This window comes from Agaricus bisporus, assembly GCF_000300575.1.
Source record: "Agaricus bisporus var. bisporus H97 unplaced genomic scaffold AGABI2scaffold_16, whole genome shotgun sequence".
Lineage (NCBI taxonomy): Eukaryota > Fungi > Basidiomycota > Agaricomycetes > Agaricales > Agaricaceae > Agaricus > Agaricus bisporus.
Genome location: NW_006267351.1, coordinates 272,565 through 294,028, shown reverse-complemented (window position 1 = coordinate 294,028; position 21,464 = coordinate 272,565). Strand labels below are relative to the sequence as shown.

Below are 21,464 nucleotides of genomic sequence, written 5' to 3'. Positions count from 1 at the left end.
TCGGTCTGAGCCTCGGCAGAAGTCTTGCTGCAATGTGCTGCATGGAATAAAGGACCAAGCGATCAAGTTACTAGTAAGAAACCGTAGAGCCAAATCGAAGTACCCGGCATATTAGCCTGGAATTAGCGAGGGAAAGCTTGTTGACGTACAGCAAGCAGCCTTACGAACGATACCTCATATGGCAATTCAGAGGCAATACGAGTTATCAGCCGGGTCGTGTGGTGCCAGTCGTGGGGATCCTATCCGATCACACAACGATGGTGGTACTGGACATAGACACGGACGACGAGACCTGCAAAGGCAGGTCAACGACAGTTTCGGGGTTGAAATCACAATTAGCGAACGGGAAGCCTATGTAGCTGGTTTGCTACCATTTACTCCTCTTGCTTTATCCTTTTCTTATCCGTTTCAGGCTTTCAGAACTGTCCCTTAACAACCAGTTTCTGACGTCATAACAAACATTCTAGCAGATACTCACTGCCTCTGTGTCATTTTTCCCCCTATATCAGATAATGTGCACACCATGAAGCAACATATGCAAAAGATGTTACTCTATGACAGGATCCGTATGGAAACTGGTTGGTACCCCCATGCAACTTGCGTGATGTTGATTTCAATCAGTTCTAATAATTCATGTTTCCAGAATCACCACGTCAAGAGGATGACATACTCCGATTATTGAATGATTTGAACGGGAGGATGGCCGCCCAAGATGAGAAGATGGCCGCTACCCAAGCTAGGATAGGAGCTCTAGAATGTGAAACTCGTGGACTGAAGGCGGAAGTTCGGGCTTTGCGAGACGAAAATCATGGACTGAAGGTGGAAGTTCGGGCTTTGCGAGACGAAAATTGTGGACTACAGGCACGAGTCGGGGCTCTAGAAGAAGGAAATACCCAACTTCATGCCGCAAACAACAGTCTCGAATCTCGAGTAGAAGCAGGAGAACGAGAAAACAGAGACATTCGAAAGGCAACACTTGGTGTACGTACTACGCAGGACACTCATAATCATATTTTCATTGCTGAGACACCATTTACTCATCAAAATCAGGACGCCGAGGCACTCAACATTCTCAGACGCCGCTGTTTGCTCGATGCAGCTCGCATACAGATCATTCATAAATTTCGACCGAATGACCAGAATGCCCGGTGGGACCATTTTCTCGCGAGTCATCAATCATTCCAAAGCGTGAAGGATTTCGTTAATATGGCAAATGTGTTTCAACGACCCTTGACCGATAGAGGACTCAAGATGATCTGGGACCCACGCGCTCACCTCCGCCTAGATGCGAACATGATTGCTCATCCAACAGACGAAAATTTGCTTCGAGGCGCAGTTGCAACTGCCAAGTCCTCCAATGAGCGTCAAATCCTTAGAGACATATGGGAATCAGTTTATGATAAAGCATTCTGATGGAAATATGGATGCTCTCTGAACGCGATTAATTGAGATTGTTTTTTCTATTCTTTCATTCATTCTGTATAAAATCAAACTATACCCGAAGAGCGCGTGCTTGATGCATTTGTGGTATTGCAAAGGTATTAATCCTGCCACATAAATCATCTCTCGTTTGTCATGGCGTTCCTGTACAATTTACTTCAAAGCTGCTGACCCTCTTGTCTTATTGTGGTTCATAAGGGAAGCATTCGAAATTCAGTCTGACTGCAGCGTTCAAATGAGACGTCGAGAGGCACAATAGACGCAATTCTCAACACATGATTGATAACTGTGATCCAAGCAACCGGTCAAGCGGTAAAGGTCGAACGGAAGACGATCCTGAAGTCGTTAAATCCTGATGCTGTATTTATAAAATCGTGTCGCATCCACGGAAAACGAGTTTAACATTTTTATTGACTCGCGGAATATTGGATCGGGGTCTCTGAATGCGATCACGCACCAAACGACCATGAAAACGAACCACACATCCCAACCGAGATAACAGGCGTCCAGTACTAACCAGAAGTTGACAATACTATGTATACTCTCACAATAACCCATCTCCTTGGCGCTAATTCTTGATACCCATGAACAATAATCCTCTCCTCGCCAACTCAACCGCCTCTTCCAAATCTCTTCCATCTGCAGCAGTCCATCTAACATCCAAACTCTCTGGAGCTTTTCCTGACCTGATTGCAGTTTCAAATTGGGCTTTACGCGTATTGAGTGCCGACATCTTACGGGGATCCGAATGACCCGTGAAGATGACGAGAGCCGCTCGAGGAGGAAGATTGGCGTGGATGGTTATGAGTTGCGTATTTAGTGTTTTAAGTGTCTCGTTGAGGGCTTCTTGTGTTGGCGGAGATGTTGGGGTTGGAAGTGGATCGTCGGGTCCAAGCTTTGGTGTCGTCCCTAAAGAAAAACCATGCTTAGAGTTTGTGATCTGAGATAAAAGAGCATGGGACGTACATCCTTGAAGATTAGCCAGACTCATCAACCTCGCAAACGTAAAATCATGGGATGGCAATATTTCCAATAGCTGCTTCACAACTTCTTCATCGCTTGAACATCCCACAGCTGTACTCGCCTTACTCCCATGCATAGCTGCCGGATTTCCTTGGTCAACAACGGCAGATCTGATACTCCCCACACCTCCACCAGCACGTTTTGTTGATCTCGCCATTCTCTCAAAAATAGATTCGTAGTCCACCTTGAATTCCCCAAAACCTGGTCCATTTTCCACCTTCTTTTTAAGCAGCTCCAAACATGCCCGCGCGTCTTCCTCAGGGTCGTGTCCTCCCTCTCCACGCGTTTGGATTTCGCGTCCGCACCACTTCTTTGTTAGCCAGGCGAGGCCCGGTTTTAGAGGACGGCCACGCGGGTGGTGGTATATTACGGCCGTGTCGATACATAGCGGGTGACATAGTTTGAGAGCCTTGAGGTCGGACTCTAGGGAGTGCCCGAGCAGAATTGGTACCAACGTTGCTGCAGGCTTGCTACCATTGGTTGAGAATGGGTTTGACGAAGGAGGCGAAAGGAGACCGAGAACATGCGCTTGGGCCTCAGCGTGAGTAGTCGTCACTTTCTCTAAAGCTTCCGCCGTGATCCCCGACCATCTGTGACGAAGTTGAGAACGAGGCTATGACAATAAACTAGGTTGGTCGAACCTAGTGAGATAATCCGTGATCGGTTTGGATGGCTTGACAAGCTGGTCGTACACAACAAGCCCTGTGTTGAAATCCACTACACAAACACGAGCAAGTTCCTTGCCATCTTCGGTCATGCACTAGAACGACCGTTTAAATATGTAGGTTGACAAAAAGAAACAACAGCATATACGCACCATTTCGCAGTCAATAGCGAATATTTGTTGTTTGGGTCTGTTCTTCCCTGTAATTTCTTCGGGTTGAGGTGTCTCTACCCATCCGGTAGGTTTTTGGAAGACGTCAGCCATATACGAGGGAATTGGGTAGTCGTTTTCAATCATCTGCTCTAAAGTTAGCATGTATTGAGAGGGTACCCGTTGGCCATCGCGTTCTGCTGTGCAACCGTTGATGAGAAGGACTGAAGTTATTCGAGAAGAGCATACACTGGAGCCTCTGAGTTACTCTCCTCTTTTTCTCTTCTCCGCTGACTGGTCCGTTAAAGAACGTGCTGAGCACGCTATGCATCCGAGTCTGATCCCCAGGGGCTCTGGTTGGACAGGCATGGGTGAAGGTTGACGCGACGAACGGTATACTAGCGGCAGTTGATGCTGAATCCTTGAACTTGGTTGAGAGGGGTATGGGTATCGGAAGATTGGGGTTTGACGTCGCGGCGGTAGGCAAGGGAGGCAGCTCGAGTAAATCCGGCGTCAGGCCTGGTATCAGGACCGCGACAACTTTTTGAATCAGGTGGGCGTTCTGAACGACAGTTATAAGCATCCTACCACACGATGAAAGAAATTCAGCGTACATCGATCCGAAGCCAATTCGGTGGAGGTGCATCAGCGACTATATGCAAGACTAGATCCCGAATATCCTATGATCAAAGTGAATAACAAAACTACGGCCAGAAAGAAGCGGCGTACATCGATGTTGACAGCCTGCGATCGTTTGTGAATTTCAGTGTTGTTATACATGAACCGTGGTTTGGTATTCTGACAAGGGATAAGATCATGTCATTAATGCGCCGAGTGACGATTTTCTGAAAGGAACAAAGTGTTTGGTACAGGAACACACACACACATCACTTTTATTTTTCGTTCTTTGGTTTTTTTTCTGCTTCCGCTTCCCCACCTTGGTCCATTCTTCGGCGCCCATTGAATTGGACTCCTCTGGTTCTTCTAGTCGAGTTTTTTTGCGCTCAGGTGTCTCTGGTGCGGTTGGAGTGGTGGGCGAGGGACGTTTCATGGTCAAGAAGGGAAGGAATAGGCGAATGTTTTGTTTACATATTAGGCGCTAAATGATCCGCCTAACATCCGAGTTGAGGCCAAAACATTGATCGAGGATCTGCTTTGAATACCTCTCTGATACTCACACGCTCACTCCAGATTCAACCTTTAGCGGTCTGTGTAAGTTCATTCGAGCTGACATCTGTGTCGTGTTAGATCCCAGGGCCCTACTGGACAAATTTGTTGACTCTACATACTCGCCTGGCGCGTGTGGGTTTTGCACGAGTACACCAACGCTTGACCCGCACTCGCACCCGCCATACCCTTACCCCATAGCCGGCGGGTTTCCCAAACCCGTGCCGAGCCCTAATTGACCGACTCTGTCGTCTTCAGACTTTACTAATTAAGGAACCGCCGTATCTGTCCGTGCGCCGGCCCGTCATGACGATCATAGCAGCGCCGGAGACAATTCATGATTGCGCAGCCCTTGAAGATAATCAGACAGTCACTAGAACGGCGATTGATAACCGGCAATGTACGTCTTCTACTAGGTGATTCTTGCCAAATGTACATACATATTCTAGTTACTCCTTCTCCCAGGTTGACATGTTGACAGGTGGTACCTCCTGACGTGAGTACTCCATCTTTGCCACTGTCAGACTATCATTTTCTGATAATATGTTCTAGAATTGACTTTCCGCTAGCTGTGTTCACACTATGAACATCTCTTCGAACACCTGTTATATGTGCCGCTCGGCGACCGTATTTCGAGAAGTTGATGGGTGCCGCGGTAACGAACCTGGGCATAACTCTAGCCATTCATAACTTCCGACAGTCGGTAATGTCAGTAAACTGAACTCAGGCCCGATCATGCCGAGCATGTTACTTTTTCCAGATTCCGTCCATCCTACATACTGTCTTCCAAATGCTAGGCCAGGTTGTATCTACTAGAACAGGAACGGCCAAGCAAATCCCCGGATGCAGACAGGTCAGGCAAGCGTAACGAGGCCAGAATCATCAGAGCCATCTTTCCAGTTCGCTGACATACAAGTGGGTGCGAAAAATCGCTCCAGGTTTGAGTAACGCTTCTCACCCCATTGTATCAGAGTCCATACGTATCAGCAAAAGTTCATGACATATTACATATATAAATGGATTGCAACCCCTCGAAAAGTTCCTGTCAACCCTCGCTTCGATGTCTGTTCCAGGCTTGAAGGATCTGGCAGTCATTCTCGCTCTCCTCGCGCCTCTTCTTTACGCTTTCGAAAAAAGAAAGGGGTTTCCTTTGCCGCCTGGCCCGCACGGACTTCCGTTTATAGGGAATGCACTTTCCATACCAACCAATGATACTCACAGATTTTTCAAAGATCTCAGTGATAAATTTGGTGAGGATCGAAGACCTCCAGCACACACCCGGTCTAAAACTAGCATCTGTAGGCTCGAAAATCCTCTACCTTGAAGCGTTTGGTCAACCGATAATCCTACTTAATGACGTGCAAACCGGGGTAGACCTACTTGAGAAACGCTCTGCAAAATACTCGAGCAGGTAAAACGTGTTCTTTGTTATGAATGTTCAATACAGCTTACCGATTCTAGGCCTCATATGCCCATGAGCTTAGACATGTGAGTTTCCTATCCCATCTTTCACTATGCTTTCTTGATCGCTATGCGTAAAGCATGAAGTTGAATGATTTATTCTTTCTCCTACCCTACAATGATGCCTGGAGACGCCATCGTAAATTGTTCACGCAATACTTTTCCCTGAAAACCCTCAATCGAGACAAACCTAAAGTCGAGGATTTCATACGAAAAGGGCTTCTCCCAAACATCTATCAATATCCCCGCGATTTTGCTTCGCATATTAGAAGGTGTATATCAGCATCCCTACTTTTTAAACGATTCGTATGCTAACTAGAGTCATTCAGTTGTATAGGAGGACTTTTCATCGCTATCACATACGGCGTGCAAATAAATCGTCTAAATGATCCTCTGATCAAGGTCTCCGAGGAGGCTCTCGACGCAATCACTGCGGGTTGCGCACCTGGACGATTCTTTGTTGACGTTTTCCCCGTGTTGAAATACGTCCCTGGATGGATGCCAGGGACTGCTTTTAAGGCACAGGGACGAGAATGGAGTGCCACTGCCAGGCGGATGCGTGACGCCTTGTACGAAGCGAATGTCGAGGCCACGGTAAGATGGCTCAAAAAAATAAAATAATAAATAAATCCAACGCTGACCACTCTTGTTATAGCGAGATGGAAATGTTAGAGAATCGCTTGTTTCTTACTTCGATAACGGAAACTCGGCAGAAGATATTCCAATTACGGATGTCAAGGGTCTAGCACAACAAGTATACGCTGGTGAGCCAATTCAAGATATTCATGATGGGAGTGCTTAAAATTGAGTTTTGACCTATACCGTAGCCGGATTAGAAACGACTTCGGTGTCACTTATGACCTTTATTTTGGTAATGCTCCTGCATCCCGATATCCAGAAGAGAGCAAAAGAAGAACTTGATTCTGTTATGGGGCACGATCGACTTCCCGAATTTTCCGACAAACCTGAGCTTCCGTACTTGTCAGCTGTGCTGAAGGAAGTTTTCCGGTACAGTCTTGCTCTTTGGTGTTTATGGTTCAATTTGTCTGACCGTTCTCGCAGCTGGAATCCGATCGTCCCACTTGGTAGGCCAATATCTTCTCATCCTTATAGTAACTCTCACTGTAAGTGGTTTTATAGGTGTACCACACTACACGGACGAGGAGGACGAGTACCAGGGATATCGCATTCCAAAGAACAGTATCATTATGGCCAATGCTTAGTGAGTAACGCCCACTCTCTTGTGATTATAGTTCTAACATATCGCCTAGCGGTATGCTCTACGATGAAAGTGTCTTTCCGGAGCCCCATTTGTTCAAGCCAGAAAGGTTTCTTGACAAGGACGGGAAACTGTCGGCTGATATCGCGGTAGATCCAGAAGCAATGATAACTTTTGGGTTCGGCAGAAGGTGGGGGTCATTCTGTCTTACTGTAATGCGAAGATCACAACACCCTCATCAGATCATGCCCTGGAGCTCATCTTGCCCTTCCCGTGCTTTATCTGGGTGCTGCATCAATTCTCGCCACGTTTGATATTCTTCCGGAACTCGATGGCCATGGTTTGCCGATCAAAGTCATTCCCCAATTCACCTCGGCATCCCTAACATCGTGAGTCGCAGTTGCTTCTAGATTTGAGAGCGAACCATGAATCGTTTCTTTCTCCAGTGAACCGCTGCCATTCCCATGTAGATTGGTTCCCCGTGAGGACAAACCTGTCGAAGATATGTTAAAGGATTATCTTCATCTCGAGAAGATTTAAGTTCATAAGTACATACTACATAATGTATTGTAATGAAATTGTTTATGGGAAAGGAGTTCCGTTGCGGACCAAATGATTACCGAAGTTACCAAACGGATTAGTGCGACGCCGACTGATCCCAAGCGTAATCATGAACGTCATCACAGGGGGGTTTAATATATTGCGCTTAAGAGGTCTCACACATTTCCAGCCTTTTCACACCTATCGTCCTCTCTACAACATCATGCCTCGCAATCCAGAAACAGCCAGCTACAAGGTAAAGAGTTCGCCTTGCCCCAAGTTCACTGATCTGCTACATGCTCATCCTACCAGTTCAATCATACGATGCTCCGCATCAAGGATCCCAAGGTGTCTTTGCAGTTCTATCAAGAGGTAGGGTTTCATTAATTCTCCGCTTGTCAGATTATGCCCTTAATAACTACAATCGTTATCAGATTCTTGGAATGGAATTGCAAGATAGTACGATCAAATCTCTTATCACCTACGCGTGATCAACTCTAATCGACTCGTATACAGAACATGACGCCGGCGATTTCACTCTCTACTTCTTGGGATATAACCATGAAGGGCGCGAGATGAGTTTAGACGAGAAAAAGAAAGCAAGGTTCGCACGTGAAGGTACGATATCAATTCACAAACTCTTCGACTAGTACTGAGTATTCACTGAATGGGAATTTGCCCAGGCATTTTGGAATTGACGCACAATCATGGCACTGAATCCGATGCTAACTTCCAAGGATACGCCAGTGGAAACACGGATCCTGGTCGTGGATTCGGACATATCGCTATAACTGTCGATGATGTCGAGAAAGCTTGCGAACGCTTTGAAAAGCTTAATGTCCCTTTCAAGAAGAGGCTCACCGACGGAAAAATGAAGAACATTGCTTTTATTTTGGATCCTGATGGGTGAGTACTTATGAAACACAGCACATCGTATTTTATCGTGATCCTTATATGTTTGCTAGCTACTGGGTAGAGGTCGTTGGGAACACTGTGAAACTATAAGGGGTAAATGAGTGGGTATCTTCCATTTTATTGTGGTGTAGTAGGCCAGAAAGCAGAAAGGGGCATGGCGTCAGTGAATGAATTCGATCCTGAAAGAACTTGAAAAAGAAGGGGCCAGGGCATGTGATCCATATCAGCTGAAAGACGGCGCTAATATAAGATTTATACTTCCCAGCTTCCTGATATTTAAAACCATCTTCTGTCCTCAGCTGACCAGACCATCTGTGGCGCGGTGGCAAAGAGCGGCTACCGGAAAATAGGAAGCTCCATCGCATGATGGAAAATGTGTGCTGGCAGGGATCTTGTCAACTCTTTCTCTCTACATATAGCCCAGTCAGAAGATTCATCTGATATTGGATCAGGCATTAGGTCAAGAATGACGTGGTACCATTGGGATGGTCTGCTCGAGGCTATTTGATGTACGTTAGTCAATGTCTTGAATTAAACAACTATGAGCTGAATGCGGAGTGAGTCTTGTACATAGGGGGCCAAGATAACTTTCCCCAAATAAATGTCGTAGTTGGACCTTGGTCGATTGTTATCCGTTCCCCTTGTTAAACTCTCAAGCGCCGCTCTGAGAGAGAGCAACACGGTGCGGCACAATCTATATATACCCCTAAGTGGCTTTTCCCTCGTCAGATGAACGTTGCCGCAGCTCGGCATGATGTCCTCAGTTCCGCTCCTAGCCAAAAGTCATTGCAGTTCGGACCAGTATCTTCCTATTCTCATGGTGTGCTCATGGTGTGAAGGTCTTTCCCGTGTCTTCTATAACACCGAGAACGCGAATTTCGACTTTGCACCCGGCCTAATATGGTACAGTTTACTACAAATCGTATATAAGAGTTAATGCGTCAGGATATTCGCATACCACGCCAGCAGAGATGTTGGGCTTCCGCTTCTTTGCCCTCATTCTATCGTCGCTAATCGGACCTACCCTGGCTGAGGTCATTAATCTTGCCAGTTTGGAATGGACTCTGAACAGCTCAAATGGAACGATCAGTATACCCTCCACGGGACCACCTTGTCAAGCCCATATTGATCTGTTAAATGCTGGAATAATCACAGAACCACTACTGGGTATAAATGGTACGTCTTTATGGTTTCCTGGTTCTCCCACTTTTTACTCTTGTACCCAGATTTTACGCAGCGCTGGATTGCCGAAGAGAACTGGACTTATAAAGCCGACATCACCCCTTTCCTTCAGAGCAGCGCGTTTCAAAGCTCGAACAAAACACTGCTTGTTTTCTATGGGATTGATACGATCGCAAACATCGTACGTCACTAATCATTGACAAGGTTCCAGGGTTGTTGTAGACTGTCTTCTTTCTTTCAGACTCTTTCCGGTCAGCCAGTCGCGTGGGTCAACAATCAATTTCGTCGCTACGTCTTCGACGTGACGCATCTGCTTGAGTCTCCCGTAGACAATGAACTGGTTCTCGCCTTCGAGTCTGCATGGACGTATGGTTTGAATGTTACTGCCCGGGAGGATACCGAGTTTTTCCCCAGTGGCAATGGTGTGAGAACCAGTGACAACGTGAGTCCAGCAACCTCTATTTTCAAATTCCTCTTTACTATATTTGACTTGTAGTACGAGTACCCTGGCGTTCGTCAATGGGTTCGCAAAGTCGCCTCAGATTTCGGTTGGGATTGGGTATGATCTGTTTTTCTCTTCAGTTTCTCAGTCCGCTTGGTTGAGAACTTTATCGGTTTAGGGCCCAGCATTCATTCCATCCGGAGTCTATAAACCAGCCTATCTTGTCACACTATCGTCTCCCAGTGGCAGCAAACAGACCATTGGAACACCGCCAATTTCTCCGGATATCAACAGCACTGCCTCGCCGAGTCCAGTATTCATTGAAGATGCTTCCGTTGATATATACAAGCTTGGCGAATCTTTTTCTGTAGCACCAGAAGAAGGTGCTGACTGGGTTGTGAATGTCACTTTTGGTCTGCAGTCCTCTGTGGATTTTTCAACAACCTCGATAACCCTTTCTTTTTCGGAACTCAACGTTAGTCAAAAATTCAACGTGTCGAATATCAGCGCTACGCCTGATGCTAGGGGTGATGGTACCAATTGGGTCAATGCAGTATGGATGCTTCCAGACTCCGTGCCGCAAAGATGGTTCCCTCATAATCTCGGAACACCCCAACTTTACAATCTATCCGTCACCTTAGACATGGAGTCTGGAGGAAATGATACTGTTGACAGTGTCTCGTTCGATATCCGTACTGGTTTCCGCACCATACAACTTGTTCAAAACGCGTATACTTCGGAGGAAGTGGCGGGAGGTATTACACCAGGAGACAATTGGCATTTCAACATAAATGGGAGGCCATTTTATGCCCTCGGTACCAATATCATCCCTTTCGACCCATTCTATGCCAGAACGACGACGGATCAGGTAAAATGGGTTCTCGAAAGTGCTGTTAAAAGCGGACAGAATATGGTGAGCATTCTTTTTGTTTACGGTGTCATTGACGAAATCCGATTATGTTCGTAGTTGCGTATCTGGGGCGGAGGCACATATCAACCTTCTCACCCCAGCGTTGCTGGTGGTGTTTACGATTTCTACTCACTCTGTGATGAGATGGGTATTTTGGCCTGGTCTGAGCTCATATTCTCCGATTCGTTATATCCGATCAACGACTTCTTATTGGAATCGATAGAACCTGAGGTCCGACAGAATGTGAGGAGGGTCAATAGACATCCAAGCAATGCGCAATGGGCTGCTGGGAACGAGATCGAAGGGATTGTGACGACGCTGGTGAAATCCAAAGTCTTGGACAACGCTACTCATTATTTGGATGAGGTATGTTGAGATTTATGATCTGTTCTGCAAGGCTAATTATGGAGTATTCCAGTACGTAACGTTGTTCCAGGATTTCCTCCAGCCCATCGTGACCTCTGAGACTCGTTCAGTGAGTTATTTGTTTGCTATTTGCTACGTTCAAGTTTGTATGACACTGTTATCTGTTCAGGTACCATATACGGATTGCTCAACGACTACGGGAGTCTTGAGCTTGGATCCGTATGAGCTGCGATTGAGTAATGCCACGCCTGGTGAAATATACGGCAATGGAGGCACGTTCTATGTCTTTCCTTTGTGATTTAAGGCTCAAGTTCTTGCAATTAGAACGGTACAACTACGACCCTATCCAAGCTTTCAACTATAGTACCTTTCCGGTAACTCGGTGAGCAGGTTCTTGCAACTTTTATTCTCGTTGCTTACTTCGAAACGTCAAGGTTCATGAACGAATTCGGGTACGAGTTAGAATGAGGCATCCTTTCCCCCCTGTCCTGAACGAATTAAAACTTTCTAGGTTTCACTCCATGCCGTCTTTCTATAGCTGGGAGGAAGTGCTACTTTCACCAGATGACTTTTCCTTCAACTCAACCGTAGTCGCATCCAGAGATCACCACCCAGCTGCTGGCAGCCTTGACTTCCCAAATCCAAACGCACATGAAGGTCAAAGTCAAATGACCCTCGCAGTTGAAGACTGGCTTCCCCGCCCAATCGACTCCGAAACCAACCCTAATGGAACCTTTGCTCAATGGTGTTATAGCACTCAAGTTTTCCAGGATCTTGCTATGGTAGCTCAAGTGGCTTGGTACAGACGTGGTGCTGGAAAGGGCGAAAACAATTTAGGAGCGCTCGTTTGGCAATTGAATGATATTTGGCAAGGTGTAAGTTGGTCGAGTGTCGAATATTCTGGGAGGTGGAAGGTTTTGCAGTATGGGTTGACAGGTATATTTACGCCTCTGACGATTTATCCGTTTTGGACTCCACAAAACGAGACGCTGGAGGTGTTGGTCATATCAGATCGGTTGGAGAGTGTTAATGGGAGTGCGCAGTTGACTTGGTATGATTGGGAAGGGCGTACTTTGAATTCGTCAACACATTCGTTCATGGTACCGAGTCTGAATAACTCGGCTATTCTTCAGGAAACTGGGTTGGAGAATATTTTGCCCCAAGGCCAAATGTCGACAGATGTCTGGATGTTGCTCAATTTAACGGCGGAGGTAGACGGCCGCACAGTAACAAATGAACAATGGGTGCGTGTACCAAGGAAACAGTCTAAAAGAAAAAAGGATGACTGCTGAACTATCATTTGTTTTCCGTTCAGTTCACGCCAACGTCTCTAGCCAACGTCGCACTCGTAGATCCACAGATATCTATTACAACTTCGCCCAATCTCACTTTCACTCTCTCCGCTCAAGGTGGAGTTGGAGTATGGACATGGATGGATCATCCTTCGGATACGGTCGGGGTTTTCGTCGACACCGAAACCGGAACACCTTTAAATGGTTTCTTCCTCGTCCCCGGGATTGACAGACATGGTATGTGTCCTATTTTCTGGCTATACTTACTCTCTCGTGATCCTGAATTTGTTTTCAGTACAATTTGAGATGAATGACGCTCTTTCTCGGGTCAAAGACCCCAAACCGGAAGATTTCGTAGTTCGATCTCTTTGGAATAATACACACATCTAGTTAGAGACGGACCGGTGACGTTACTTAGTTAAACCTGGATCATCCCTGTAATGATACTAGTAGATATCTTCGGGACCACAATCTTGATGAGAGATGTTGTTACTTGCTCTCATTTTGAAGAGCTTCGGAGTTCACCAAAGCAACTCGTCATCAGAGAACATCAACTCCCATATAATCTTGCAGAAGATTCTCAACATTTTTTCCTTCTCGAGGAGTAATTTGACATTTGAACGGAAGCGGAACCCTATGACGACATTAGTCCAAGTTCAATAATTCAAAAAAATCAACGACCTACGATTGGAGTGAGGCTGTAGTAAACTCGGGTTTAACCTCAACGGGTCTTCCATCGTCATCAAGAACAGGTTTGACGTCGAATAAGGAAAGGAATGAGGCAGCTATGATATAAAGTATAGATTGTGCGACGTGAGATCCAGGGCAAATTCTAAGACGAGTAGGGAGGTTTATGATTAGTTGCGATGATGGAAGGAAAGAAAAGAGGCAACCTGCGTCCAAAACCAAAGACACCAGCTGTGAAGGGATCCAAGATTTCCACTCCTTCTTTCATGAAACGCTCTGGTCTGAATTCTACAGGATTAGGGTAATTATCAGGGTTGTGAAGCATCGCACTACGAGTTGAAATATTCAACTTCGTACCAGGAGAAGATTGAGTGGCGCTTACTGTGCATTTGCCAGGACAATTGAGCCTTTTGGTATATAATATCCTTCGTAAACGTCATCTGCAGTCGTACAGTGTGGTATCACTATAAAATTTGTCTCGTTACCAAGCTAAACACCAATATAAAATCTCCTTACCTAAAGGTGTAATAGGGTTCCACCTTGTTAAATGTTCAAATTTCGAAAATATTTACAGTAAGAGGTATAAGAAGAAAACTCACCGAAGAAGTTCTTTCAATACAGCTGATAAATAAGGAAGTCGCACTTTATCAGAAAAGTCTGGTAGTTGATCGAATCCAATAACCGAGTCGATCTCTTCATGAACCTTTTGTTGGATGTCGGGATACAAGAGCATCACGAGGATGAAAGTCTTCATTGACGCGACAGTGGTATCATAAGCGCCTGAAAGAACCCAAGAAATGAATTCGAGCTTTTTTTTTAAATCGGGTGAAGAAATATATATATCACCTCCAAAAATTTGGGCTGCCGCATACTTTATGCTTGTCTCCTGCATTTCGAAATTTGGGCGATGCCTGTGATCTTCGAGACTAACAGAAACGAAAGACTCAGGAGCCGTTCCGTCCCTCTTTTTCGTAAGATCAGAACAAAGTAAAATATTAAAATGTAAACGTAAAACACGAACGCACCATATTCTTGAGAACGTTTTCAAAAGGCACATTGGTTATACGATTCAAATCTACTCGTATTTCTCTCGCAACACGTTTGAAAGTTGTTCCAGGCATCCATTCTGGAATATATTTAAGAATTGGAATGATGTTGACAAGGTATTTTCCAGCAGAAGCTGCTTCTCCTGATCTTTTAGATGGTTCAGCTATTGAATGGATGAAAGGATCATTGATTCTTTGTACGGGAAGTCCATATATCAGGGATAAGGATGCACCACCAATGCAGCTAGCGGGGGTCAATTAATGAACTGATGAATGCGATTAAAAAGGCATGATTCTTACCTCCTGATATGTTCGTCGAAATCTTCAGGATCTTCAAGAATATTGGGCAAGAAGAAAGTACGAACGAAGGTTAATATCTTATCCTCAACCCGAAGCATGTTTTTAAAAGAAAAGTATTGTTGAAATATGCGTCGAGAGTTTTTCCATTCATCGCCATATGCCATTATACCAAAGAATTTATCAGCTTTTATTCTTGGAGGAAAAAAAGATATTATTGTTGCGGTCGACTTCATCAAATTAATAAGACCTACAAGTCATGCAGCATTACTGATCGGGGCCTGTGGAATCATTGTGATTTTTTTTTCTTGAGATGAGAAACGGAATACAACTTACCGACTGGAATAGATTAAGGATCTTTTCTCGAGGAGGTCGATTGCGATCTGAACGTCGTTGATAACGATGATTGGCTGACCCAGAGCCTCCACATAAAGTATCCCCGAACCTGAAAATAATCCATTATCTCTATTAGTATTCCAACGTTGTTTGTGAATTGAAGCGAACCAAATTTCCGTCCCAGTTCCTCGTAAAAAATATGCATTCGTTCCAAAGGTAGTTGAAGAGCATTTCCTATCAATGGCCATCCAAAAGGTCCTGGAGGCCGAGGAAAAAACCGTTTTTGACGATAACGATAGAGGATGTGAATGGCAAGGCAGAGACAGAGACAAAAGATGAAGAGGGACATGAGAGGGTGAGGGAGGAAATATGGTGACCCGAATCCTAAACTTGATAGTATATATGAAGGAAATTCTTTTGTGGTCTTCGATCATCTAGAATTCAATAACAGAAAAGTAATTTGCGCCGCGATGGGTAATTATAAGAAAGTTCAGCCGGTTTAGCCTCGATGATAAATGAAATGGGAGAACTTGCTCGGGACCATAAATATCTGAGGAATGAAATTAGATGCCTACGCTATAGCTATCAGCCCAAAGAGCCCTTCAACTCGGTAGAACTAACACCAAGTTCGCCGGGTGGTTCCGATCAATACTCAGCTCTTTCCAAATAAAATGGATTGACTTTATGGATAGTGGCGCTCGCGTGAGTCTAAATGATGTTTCGGTGAGCCATAGTACGAATTATCTTGGACGATAACTTGTATACTCTTCATGGATTTTGCGAATAACTTACTCATCGCGGAACGCTCGATGGTATATTATGTACTCAAGACGTGGTCTACTCTTCGAGGTTGATAGCTTTACCAAACTTGGCATAAAGAACGACTTTGAGAGCCTTCATTTGAGATTCGATCTCCTCGACCTGACCGGCGATTTGCATAAACTGCTGATCAGCCTCTTGCTGATCGCGTTCAAGTCGTTTTAAAGCTCTGGTGTGTGGAATATGAAGAAAAGTTTCGCCGATCTTGTATCTGAATGGATGATTTATCATGAGCTAAATAAACCTTGCTTGCAAAAAAGCACGCACAACACGGGTTCATCTTCATCGGCGAGTTCCAATTCAGTTGTTAGATCATCGAGCGCCTCTTTTTGTTGCTGCGGGTGTTGAAGTTTAATTCGATAAATTTTCATAACATGCTTGGTCCACGCCTCACTTTGATTCCTTCTAGTTTTTCTTCCAACGCTTTTACGCGTGTGTTGAGTCGTGAAAATGTGCTGATGCGTTGTTGATCCTCTGTTCGAGCGGTGAGAGGGTGCTTCAGGGAATGAAAGACGACAGACCCCAGGTGACGTCGGCTGCATCGTCTTCTTCTGTTTGTTCGAGCTGGAGAGGAAGAGTGTGGGACGGGTAAATAGCAGGAGAGATGACATAACTCACCATGCGCATGTTGTTCATGGCGAAGAGGACCTGATTACGTCATCACACTGTACTTCACTTTGGGCCGCGGTGGTCGCAGGAAGTTTTCTGGCGAGAAAGTCAGCCTAGATACATCCACGCCGAGATTCCGAGTGACCGGGATTCCGAGTGAGGGCGCCTCGCCGAGGCAGCTCGCTCACGTGACTGTGCCTTTAAGAGCGTTGCGGCGAGACTCGACACTCCGCTGACCAAACTCCAACGCCCATCACATCGAGCCGTAGCACGCCACTCGCCGCAATGTCCTCCGACTACGAATACTCAGACGACGACGCCGATTACTACGATGAGGAGATGATGGACGGCACCCAGGACGATCGTAGGTCGCCCCCACCGCCTGCTCGCCCGAGCACCCCCAGCTGACGCCATCTCCCGCAGTCTCGATGGATTCGGAGGATGACATGGATATGGAATTTGGAGGCGACGATTTCAAGACGTCTCCCAACGGCAAGCGTAAGATGTACGAGGTCGATTACGAGTCCCTGAGTCAACCAGCCGTGGAGAAGCTCATGGCGGAAGAGGTCGAGTATGTCTGCAATGTCTGCGGTCTCGATGTGAGCTACTACACCTTGTTCGATCTCATTACCCTGCCCCCTCTGATCCTACCGTTTCCTTGCAGGACTCTGCCGCTAACCTGCTCCTGCGGCATCTAAACTGGAACAAGGAGCGTCTGGTGGAAAAGTACATGGATAACCCGACGTCGCTGCTGGTGGCGGCCGGGATCAGCGTTCCGGAGCCGACTGCCGTTCCCTCCACCTCGCGCACCCGCTCGACTGACACCGCATCTGCCTCCCGTCGCTCATCCCGCGGTGCCTCCAGACTCTTGACTTCCATCGGCGTCTCCAAGGCCAAGTCTCCCGTAACCTCACCCACACTCTCCTACCACACTCCCCGTTCTTTCAAGCCAAAGTTAAACGAGCCTTTCGTTTGCCCCGTCTGCTTTGACGATTCTCCCCAGATTCGAACTCTCGCACTGGAATGCGAGCATACCTTTTGTTCCGAATGCTGGGCCACGTACCTCGTCGCTAAAATTAGGGATGAGGGCGAACTGAGCGTCAAATGTATGGCCGAAGGCTGTGCTATGGCCTGTCCAGATCCATTCATCCGCACCCTTCTCGTTCCCTCACCACGATCACCTCCAGGCGACCCACAACAAGAGATCGATCACGCAAAAGCTTGGTCACATTTCCAGGAGCTTCAAGTGCGTCACTACGTCGCATCCAATAAACGCCTCAAATTCTGTCCCTATCCTGGATGCACCAATACCGTTTCCTGCCCCTCTGCGGCAGACAAATCAAGTCTCACCACAGTTGTTCCAACGGTATCGTGTGGTGCTCGTGGTATAGGTGATCAAATGACGCAAAGCCAACCTCAACAGAGCGGTTTGGGTTTGGCTGGAAAGGAGCACAAGTTTTGTTTCGGGTGTCATATCGAGAGTGATCATAGGCCGGTAGTGTGCGGTGTCGCAAAAATGTGGCTGAGAAAGTGCAGAGATGATAGTGAGACGGCGAACTGGATCAAGAGTAATACCAAGGAGTGTAGTCAGTGTCAGAGTACGATCGAAAAGAACGGTGGATGCAAGTAAGTCGCTTTCTTCATTCCGAATTCATTTACTTAAATATTTACTGTGACAGTCATATGACTTGTAAGAAATGTAAACATGAATTTTGTTGGGTTTGTATGGGACCTTGGAGTGAACACGGGACGGCTTGGTATTCTTGCAATCGGTATGATGAGAAAGCGGGTGTGGATGCGCGTGATGCTCAGAGTCGAAGTCGTGCATCCCTCGAGCGATACCTCCACGTATGTTTTGAGCCCTCTCTCACATCGCGTTTCTTTTTAAATAATCATGTTCATAGTACTATAATCGATGGGCGAACCATGAACAATCGGCGAAACTCTCTTTGGATTTATATGTCAAGACTGAAAAGAAGATGGAAGATATGCAAATTACATCTTCGCTCACTTGGATCGAGGTCAGTGTTTGACGTGCATACCATTGGACCTCGTAGATTTACGATCTTTTTTATCAGGTTCAATTTATGAAAAAGGCTGTTGAGGAAGCGGAAAGATGTCGTATGACGCTTAAATGGACATATGCGATGGCTTATTACCTAGCCAAAGGTAACGAAAAGGATCTATTCGAAGATAATCAAAGGTAAAATACGCTCTTCCATCATTGACCGGTTCATACTAATCAAACAATCTTCTAAGGGACTTGGAAAAAGCAGTCGAAGATCTTTCCGAACTCCTTGAAGGCCCCATCGAACCTGAAAACATTCCAACGCTACGTCAAAAAGTCACAGACAAGACGGTATATGTGCAAAAGAGGAATGAGATTGTTTTGGAGGATACGGCTAAAGGGTTTTTGGAGGGGAGGTGGAGGTGGAATGTGGCTGTGGATGGGTTTGATGATCCTGCGGATGTTGTTGTTTAGTTAGTTTTTTGAAGAATCTCTTTTTTTTTGTTTTAGTGACTATCATTTTCGCTAACCAACCCATCTTTTGTGCTATTTTTTTTTTCTCTTTTCTTCGAGCGACCTGACACTGTATTATGATTACAATGCCATGTTTTATTCTATACTGGAGCGACGGAAGAAAGACTATTCATCATCTACCCACTCGCCTAATCCTTAAAAGAACCCACGTCGATCCCAATAAGATTGAAACGTCTCCTGACCAATCTTCAAAGGCGCCGGACCTTTATTCAATCTCAACGCCGAAAGGTTCGCCGCTCGAACAAACAGAGTTCCATCCATCTTTTCAACCCCTTCCAATTTTAATACTGTATCTTTATTAAAATGGCCGAGTTTGCGGGTTCCGTATAAGCGACTGTAATGCATGAGGGTGCGTTGGAGTTTGGGGACATGGTCGTCCGGGTGGAGGAGTGTGAGATGGATGATTTCGGTCCAGGGGTTAGGTGAGATTTTTGAGGTGGAGGTGGAGGGAAGGTTGTTGGAGGGGGCGGTGTTGTATGGAGGGGTGGTGGTGGTGGTTGTGAGGAGAGATTTTTGGGTTTGGGAAGAGGAGAAGAAGGAGGGGATGTTGAGCGTGGGTTTGCCGCGGGATATGAACCAGGAAAGACAGACGGTGATGTAACTTTTTAAAAGAAGTTTTTGAGATTGGGGTTTGAGGTGGGCGATGAGGGGTGGGAGGAACATGGAGGAAGTAACGAGATGCATGCTATTATATTGATTGAAAAATTATGAAATTGAATCGGAACACCGCAAAACAAAAGTACTTACTAGAAAAAGTCGGCGTTGAATGTTCCATCTTCCTCACTTTTGGTCGTATATCCAGGGACAGCATAGATAAGCGAAACAAACCAAGCGATCTCTTCCAAAATCTTTCTCAAACCCTCTTTAGTTGATACGTCAATCATCCACGAATTGACGTGTTTCAAAATTGGAGAAGAATATGTTTTTACGATTTCTTGGTACATTGCTTGATCACCTTGAGTCGGTGCGATTTCGGGATCAGCGATAATTCGAGCGAGTATGTTCAAGAGATTCGAAGTGGAGTTGGGTATATCTTGAGTAATAGAAGAAGGTTCTTTCCATAAAGATGGTGGAAGTATAGGGGTGGAAGTCGCTCCATGAACAGCCGCCTGAGAAAGACCTTTTTGAGTTTTTGAGTGAAACGTTTTCGGAAGGCGCGATTGGGATTAATGCAAACCTTCGACGATCATTCCTGGAACACCAAATTCATAGCCGTATCCAACGTGAATCAAAGGATGAATAAGACCATCTAATAACCTTGCCAACATCTCAACTGGTTTTCCGTTTTCGGGATAGTTGACTGCTTCGGAAAAGACATAATCTTCGAGAATGGCGGTAGGTCCTTTGGCTGCTAGTTCAGCTGAGAAAAACGCGAGATATGAGTCGTAGTACCTATAAATTATGATTTAGCGAAACAATTTTGAAGTGCAAAGTTGAGTGGGATAAATACTTGGCGTCACCGAGATGTTCCGTCCAATTATCCTTATTGATCGGGCCAGGAGAGGCGTACGTGGCGCGTTGATACGAACTTTCCTGTTCATATGCAGCTTTTAAAATATCTGCATCTGCGCCGAGATACCACAATGCAAGAAGACCATGTGCAGTATGACTGGAAGCACGAAAATGAAAAAAAAAAGTCAGAAAAATGCTAAAATGTAAACACGCGTAGTATGTGAATCTATCTCACTTGTGGAAACCGCGATCATTGAAAAAAGTGTGCCAGCGCTTGTGGTTGTCTTTTAAACATTCGCGTAAAGTAGCGGTGCTTTCCTCCGTAGCTCCGGGCAGTGGCGTCGAATCGGGTAAATCCAATGATCGAAAAGGTTTGGGATCTGGGAAAAGTTCCATTAACTCGTTATCGCTGGCCTGAGATGCCATTTTTGTGTAAAGGGAACGATAAAAGTGTCTGAGAGGATGATGATGAAAATGAGGCAGCGATTTTCGACTTCCTTCACCTGAGAGTTTTCTCAAATATATATGAATCGAGCCCCGCATGTCAGATGGTGATATCGATCTGAGAGACACAAGGAAGCGCAGCACTTCACGCAGTAACAGTCTACCGGGGTTGGTTGCGCAGTGGGCGTGATTCAACTGAGTGAGTCACTAGGACCTGGCGTGTGATAGACATCTGGTTTACACATCACGGAGGAATGATTGCCCTGTTGCGACTCTCGCGGATCTTGTATGTTATTGCAGGGTCGGGGACAGTCATATTTGATTTACAATTTTGGTCGATTCAGCGACACTGAGCAAGTCAAAGTTAACAGTCAGCCCAAGTTATACGAGATAAGTACCTGTCCATAGACTGCGAAGCTAGTAGTAATATGAGAGCTCGTAGTGGCTAGTTATTGCAGCGG

General features: G+C 45.8%; 9 protein-coding genes across 9 annotated transcripts; 5 read left to right on the top strand and 4 right to left on the bottom strand.

Annotated features, from left to right (window-relative positions):
• Positions 1–178: 178 nt before the first annotated feature.
• AGABI2DRAFT_123135 (hypothetical protein) lies at positions 179–1,413 on the top strand (the record flags this gene model as incomplete). The annotated part of the gene is made up of 4 exons (XM_006457205.1): positions 179–362; positions 413–439; positions 510–578; positions 644–1,413. 4 exons carry the CDS (start codon positions 179–181, stop codon positions 1,411–1,413), a joined length of 1,050 nt encoding a protein of 349 aa, XP_006457268.1.
• A 595-nt stretch (positions 1,414–2,008) lies between these two features.
• AGABI2DRAFT_79294 (hypothetical protein) lies at positions 2,009–3,957 on the bottom strand (the record flags this gene model as incomplete). Its single annotated transcript, XM_006457204.1, has 6 exons — positions 2,009–2,349; positions 2,407–3,053; positions 3,105–3,223; positions 3,281–3,474; positions 3,503–3,839; positions 3,892–3,957. Coding segments are annotated over 6 exons (1,704 nt in total), but the record flags the coding sequence as incomplete, so codon positions are not given.
• Positions 3,958–4,852: 895 nt separating this feature from the next.
• Positions 4,853–7,678, top strand: AGABI2DRAFT_212609 (hypothetical protein). The gene is made up of 15 exons (XM_006457203.1): positions 4,853–4,876; positions 4,926–4,940; positions 4,997–5,359; positions 5,416–5,694; positions 5,747–5,855; positions 5,906–5,932; positions 5,986–6,177; positions 6,235–6,499; positions 6,561–6,669; positions 6,733–6,913; positions 6,968–6,990; positions 7,046–7,127; positions 7,177–7,314; positions 7,367–7,513; positions 7,571–7,678. The coding sequence occupies exons 4-15, from the start codon at positions 5,505–5,507 to the stop codon at positions 7,662–7,664; spliced, it is 1,557 nt and encodes a 518-aa protein (XP_006457266.1). The 5' UTR covers positions 4,853–4,876; positions 4,926–4,940; positions 4,997–5,359; positions 5,416–5,504; the 3' UTR covers positions 7,665–7,678.
• Positions 7,679–7,797: 119 nt separating this feature from the next.
• AGABI2DRAFT_229618 (hypothetical protein) lies at positions 7,798–8,863 on the top strand. The gene is made up of 6 exons (XM_006457202.1): positions 7,798–7,920; positions 7,977–8,036; positions 8,099–8,123; positions 8,181–8,282; positions 8,348–8,570; positions 8,630–8,863. Exons 1-6 carry the CDS (start codon positions 7,888–7,890, stop codon positions 8,667–8,669), a joined length of 483 nt encoding a protein of 160 aa, XP_006457265.1. The 5' UTR covers positions 7,798–7,887; the 3' UTR covers positions 8,670–8,863.
• Positions 8,864–9,550: 687 nt separating this feature from the next.
• On the top strand, positions 9,551–13,161 carry AGABI2DRAFT_188899 (hypothetical protein; the record flags this gene model as incomplete). The annotated part of the gene is made up of 13 exons (XM_006457201.1): positions 9,551–9,755; positions 9,806–9,942; positions 10,003–10,140; positions 10,258–10,320; positions 10,382–11,116; positions 11,171–11,479; positions 11,532–11,588; positions 11,649–11,751; positions 11,804–11,861; positions 11,914–11,931; positions 11,991–12,723; positions 12,795–13,008; positions 13,067–13,161. The coding sequence occupies 13 exons, from the start codon at positions 9,551–9,553 to the stop codon at positions 13,159–13,161; spliced, it is 2,865 nt and encodes a 954-aa protein (XP_006457264.1).
• Positions 13,162–13,311: 150 nt separating this feature from the next.
• AGABI2DRAFT_123130 (hypothetical protein) lies at positions 13,312–15,486 on the bottom strand (the record flags this gene model as incomplete). Its single annotated transcript, XM_006457200.1, has 12 exons — positions 13,312–13,405; positions 13,457–13,603; positions 13,665–13,787; positions 13,841–13,922; positions 13,975–13,997; positions 14,058–14,238; positions 14,305–14,422; positions 14,484–14,748; positions 14,805–14,996; positions 15,056–15,082; positions 15,138–15,246; positions 15,306–15,486. 12 exons carry the CDS (start codon positions 15,484–15,486, stop codon positions 13,312–13,314), a joined length of 1,542 nt encoding a protein of 513 aa, XP_006457263.1.
• Positions 15,487–15,925: 439 nt separating this feature from the next.
• Positions 15,926–16,599, bottom strand: AGABI2DRAFT_196055 (hypothetical protein). The gene is made up of 5 exons (XM_006457199.1): positions 16,575–16,599; positions 16,478–16,520; positions 16,351–16,430; positions 16,224–16,291; positions 15,926–16,167 (listed from the first exon to the last, which is right to left on the bottom strand). The coding sequence occupies exons 1-5, from the start codon at positions 16,590–16,592 to the stop codon at positions 15,975–15,977; spliced, it is 402 nt and encodes a 133-aa protein (XP_006457262.1). The 5' UTR covers positions 16,593–16,599; the 3' UTR covers positions 15,926–15,974.
• A 207-nt stretch (positions 16,600–16,806) lies between these two features.
• Positions 16,807–19,066, top strand: AGABI2DRAFT_212592 (hypothetical protein). The gene is made up of 7 exons (XM_006457198.1): positions 16,807–16,929; positions 16,989–17,164; positions 17,230–18,191; positions 18,245–18,413; positions 18,470–18,586; positions 18,644–18,768; positions 18,825–19,066. The coding sequence occupies exons 1-7, from the start codon at positions 16,851–16,853 to the stop codon at positions 19,045–19,047; spliced, it is 1,851 nt and encodes a 616-aa protein (XP_006457261.1). The 5' UTR covers positions 16,807–16,850; the 3' UTR covers positions 19,048–19,066.
• A 33-nt stretch (positions 19,067–19,099) lies between these two features.
• Positions 19,100–20,955, bottom strand: AGABI2DRAFT_212589 (hypothetical protein; the record flags this gene model as incomplete). Its single annotated transcript, XM_006457197.1, has 5 exons — positions 19,100–19,792; positions 19,855–20,227; positions 20,285–20,499; positions 20,558–20,716; positions 20,795–20,955. The coding sequence occupies 5 exons, from the start codon at positions 20,953–20,955 to the stop codon at positions 19,243–19,245; spliced, it is 1,458 nt and encodes a 485-aa protein (XP_006457260.1). The 3' UTR covers positions 19,100–19,242.
• Between the last annotated feature and the right edge of the window lie 509 nt (positions 20,956–21,464).

Excerpts from the sequence above, each read along its gene's own strand:
- AGABI2DRAFT_212609 (XM_006457203.1), top strand. The coding sequence starts at position 5,505 with ATGTCTGTTCCAGGCTTGAAGGATCTGGCAGTCATTCTCGCTCTCCTC. Across the intron at positions 5,695-5,746 it reads AGATCTCAGTGATAAATTTG|GCTCGAAAATCCTCTACCTT; the intron begins GTGAGGATCGAA and ends TAGCATCTGTAG. Across the intron at positions 7,128-7,176 it reads ATCATTATGGCCAATGCTTA|CGGTATGCTCTACGATGAAA; the intron begins GTGAGTAACGCC and ends CATATCGCCTAG.
- AGABI2DRAFT_229618 (XM_006457202.1), top strand. The coding sequence starts at position 7,888 with ATGCCTCGCAATCCAGAAACAGCCAGCTACAAG. Across the intron at positions 8,283-8,347 it reads AGCAAGGTTCGCACGTGAAG|GCATTTTGGAATTGACGCAC; the intron begins GTACGATATCAA and ends GAATTTGCCCAG. Across the intron at positions 8,571-8,629 it reads TTTATTTTGGATCCTGATGG|CTACTGGGTAGAGGTCGTTG; the intron begins GTGAGTACTTAT and ends TATGTTTGCTAG.
- AGABI2DRAFT_196055 (XM_006457199.1), bottom strand. Across the intron at positions 16,292-16,350 it reads AAAAACTAGAAGGAATCAAA|CAACAAAAAGAGGCGCTCGA; the intron begins GTGAGGCGTGGA and ends CAACACCCGCAG. Across the intron at positions 16,168-16,223 it reads GATGAAGATGAACCCGTGTT|ATACAAGATCGGCGAAACTT; the intron begins GTGCGTGCTTTT and ends TCATCCATTCAG.
- AGABI2DRAFT_212592 (XM_006457198.1), top strand. The coding sequence starts at position 16,851 with ATGTCCTCCGACTACGAATACTCAGACGACGACGCCGATTACTACGAT. Across the intron at positions 18,192-18,244 it reads GAAAAGAACGGTGGATGCAA|TCATATGACTTGTAAGAAAT; the intron begins GTAAGTCGCTTT and ends TTACTGTGACAG. Across the intron at positions 18,587-18,643 it reads CTTCGCTCACTTGGATCGAG|GTTCAATTTATGAAAAAGGC; the intron begins GTCAGTGTTTGA and ends CTTTTTTATCAG.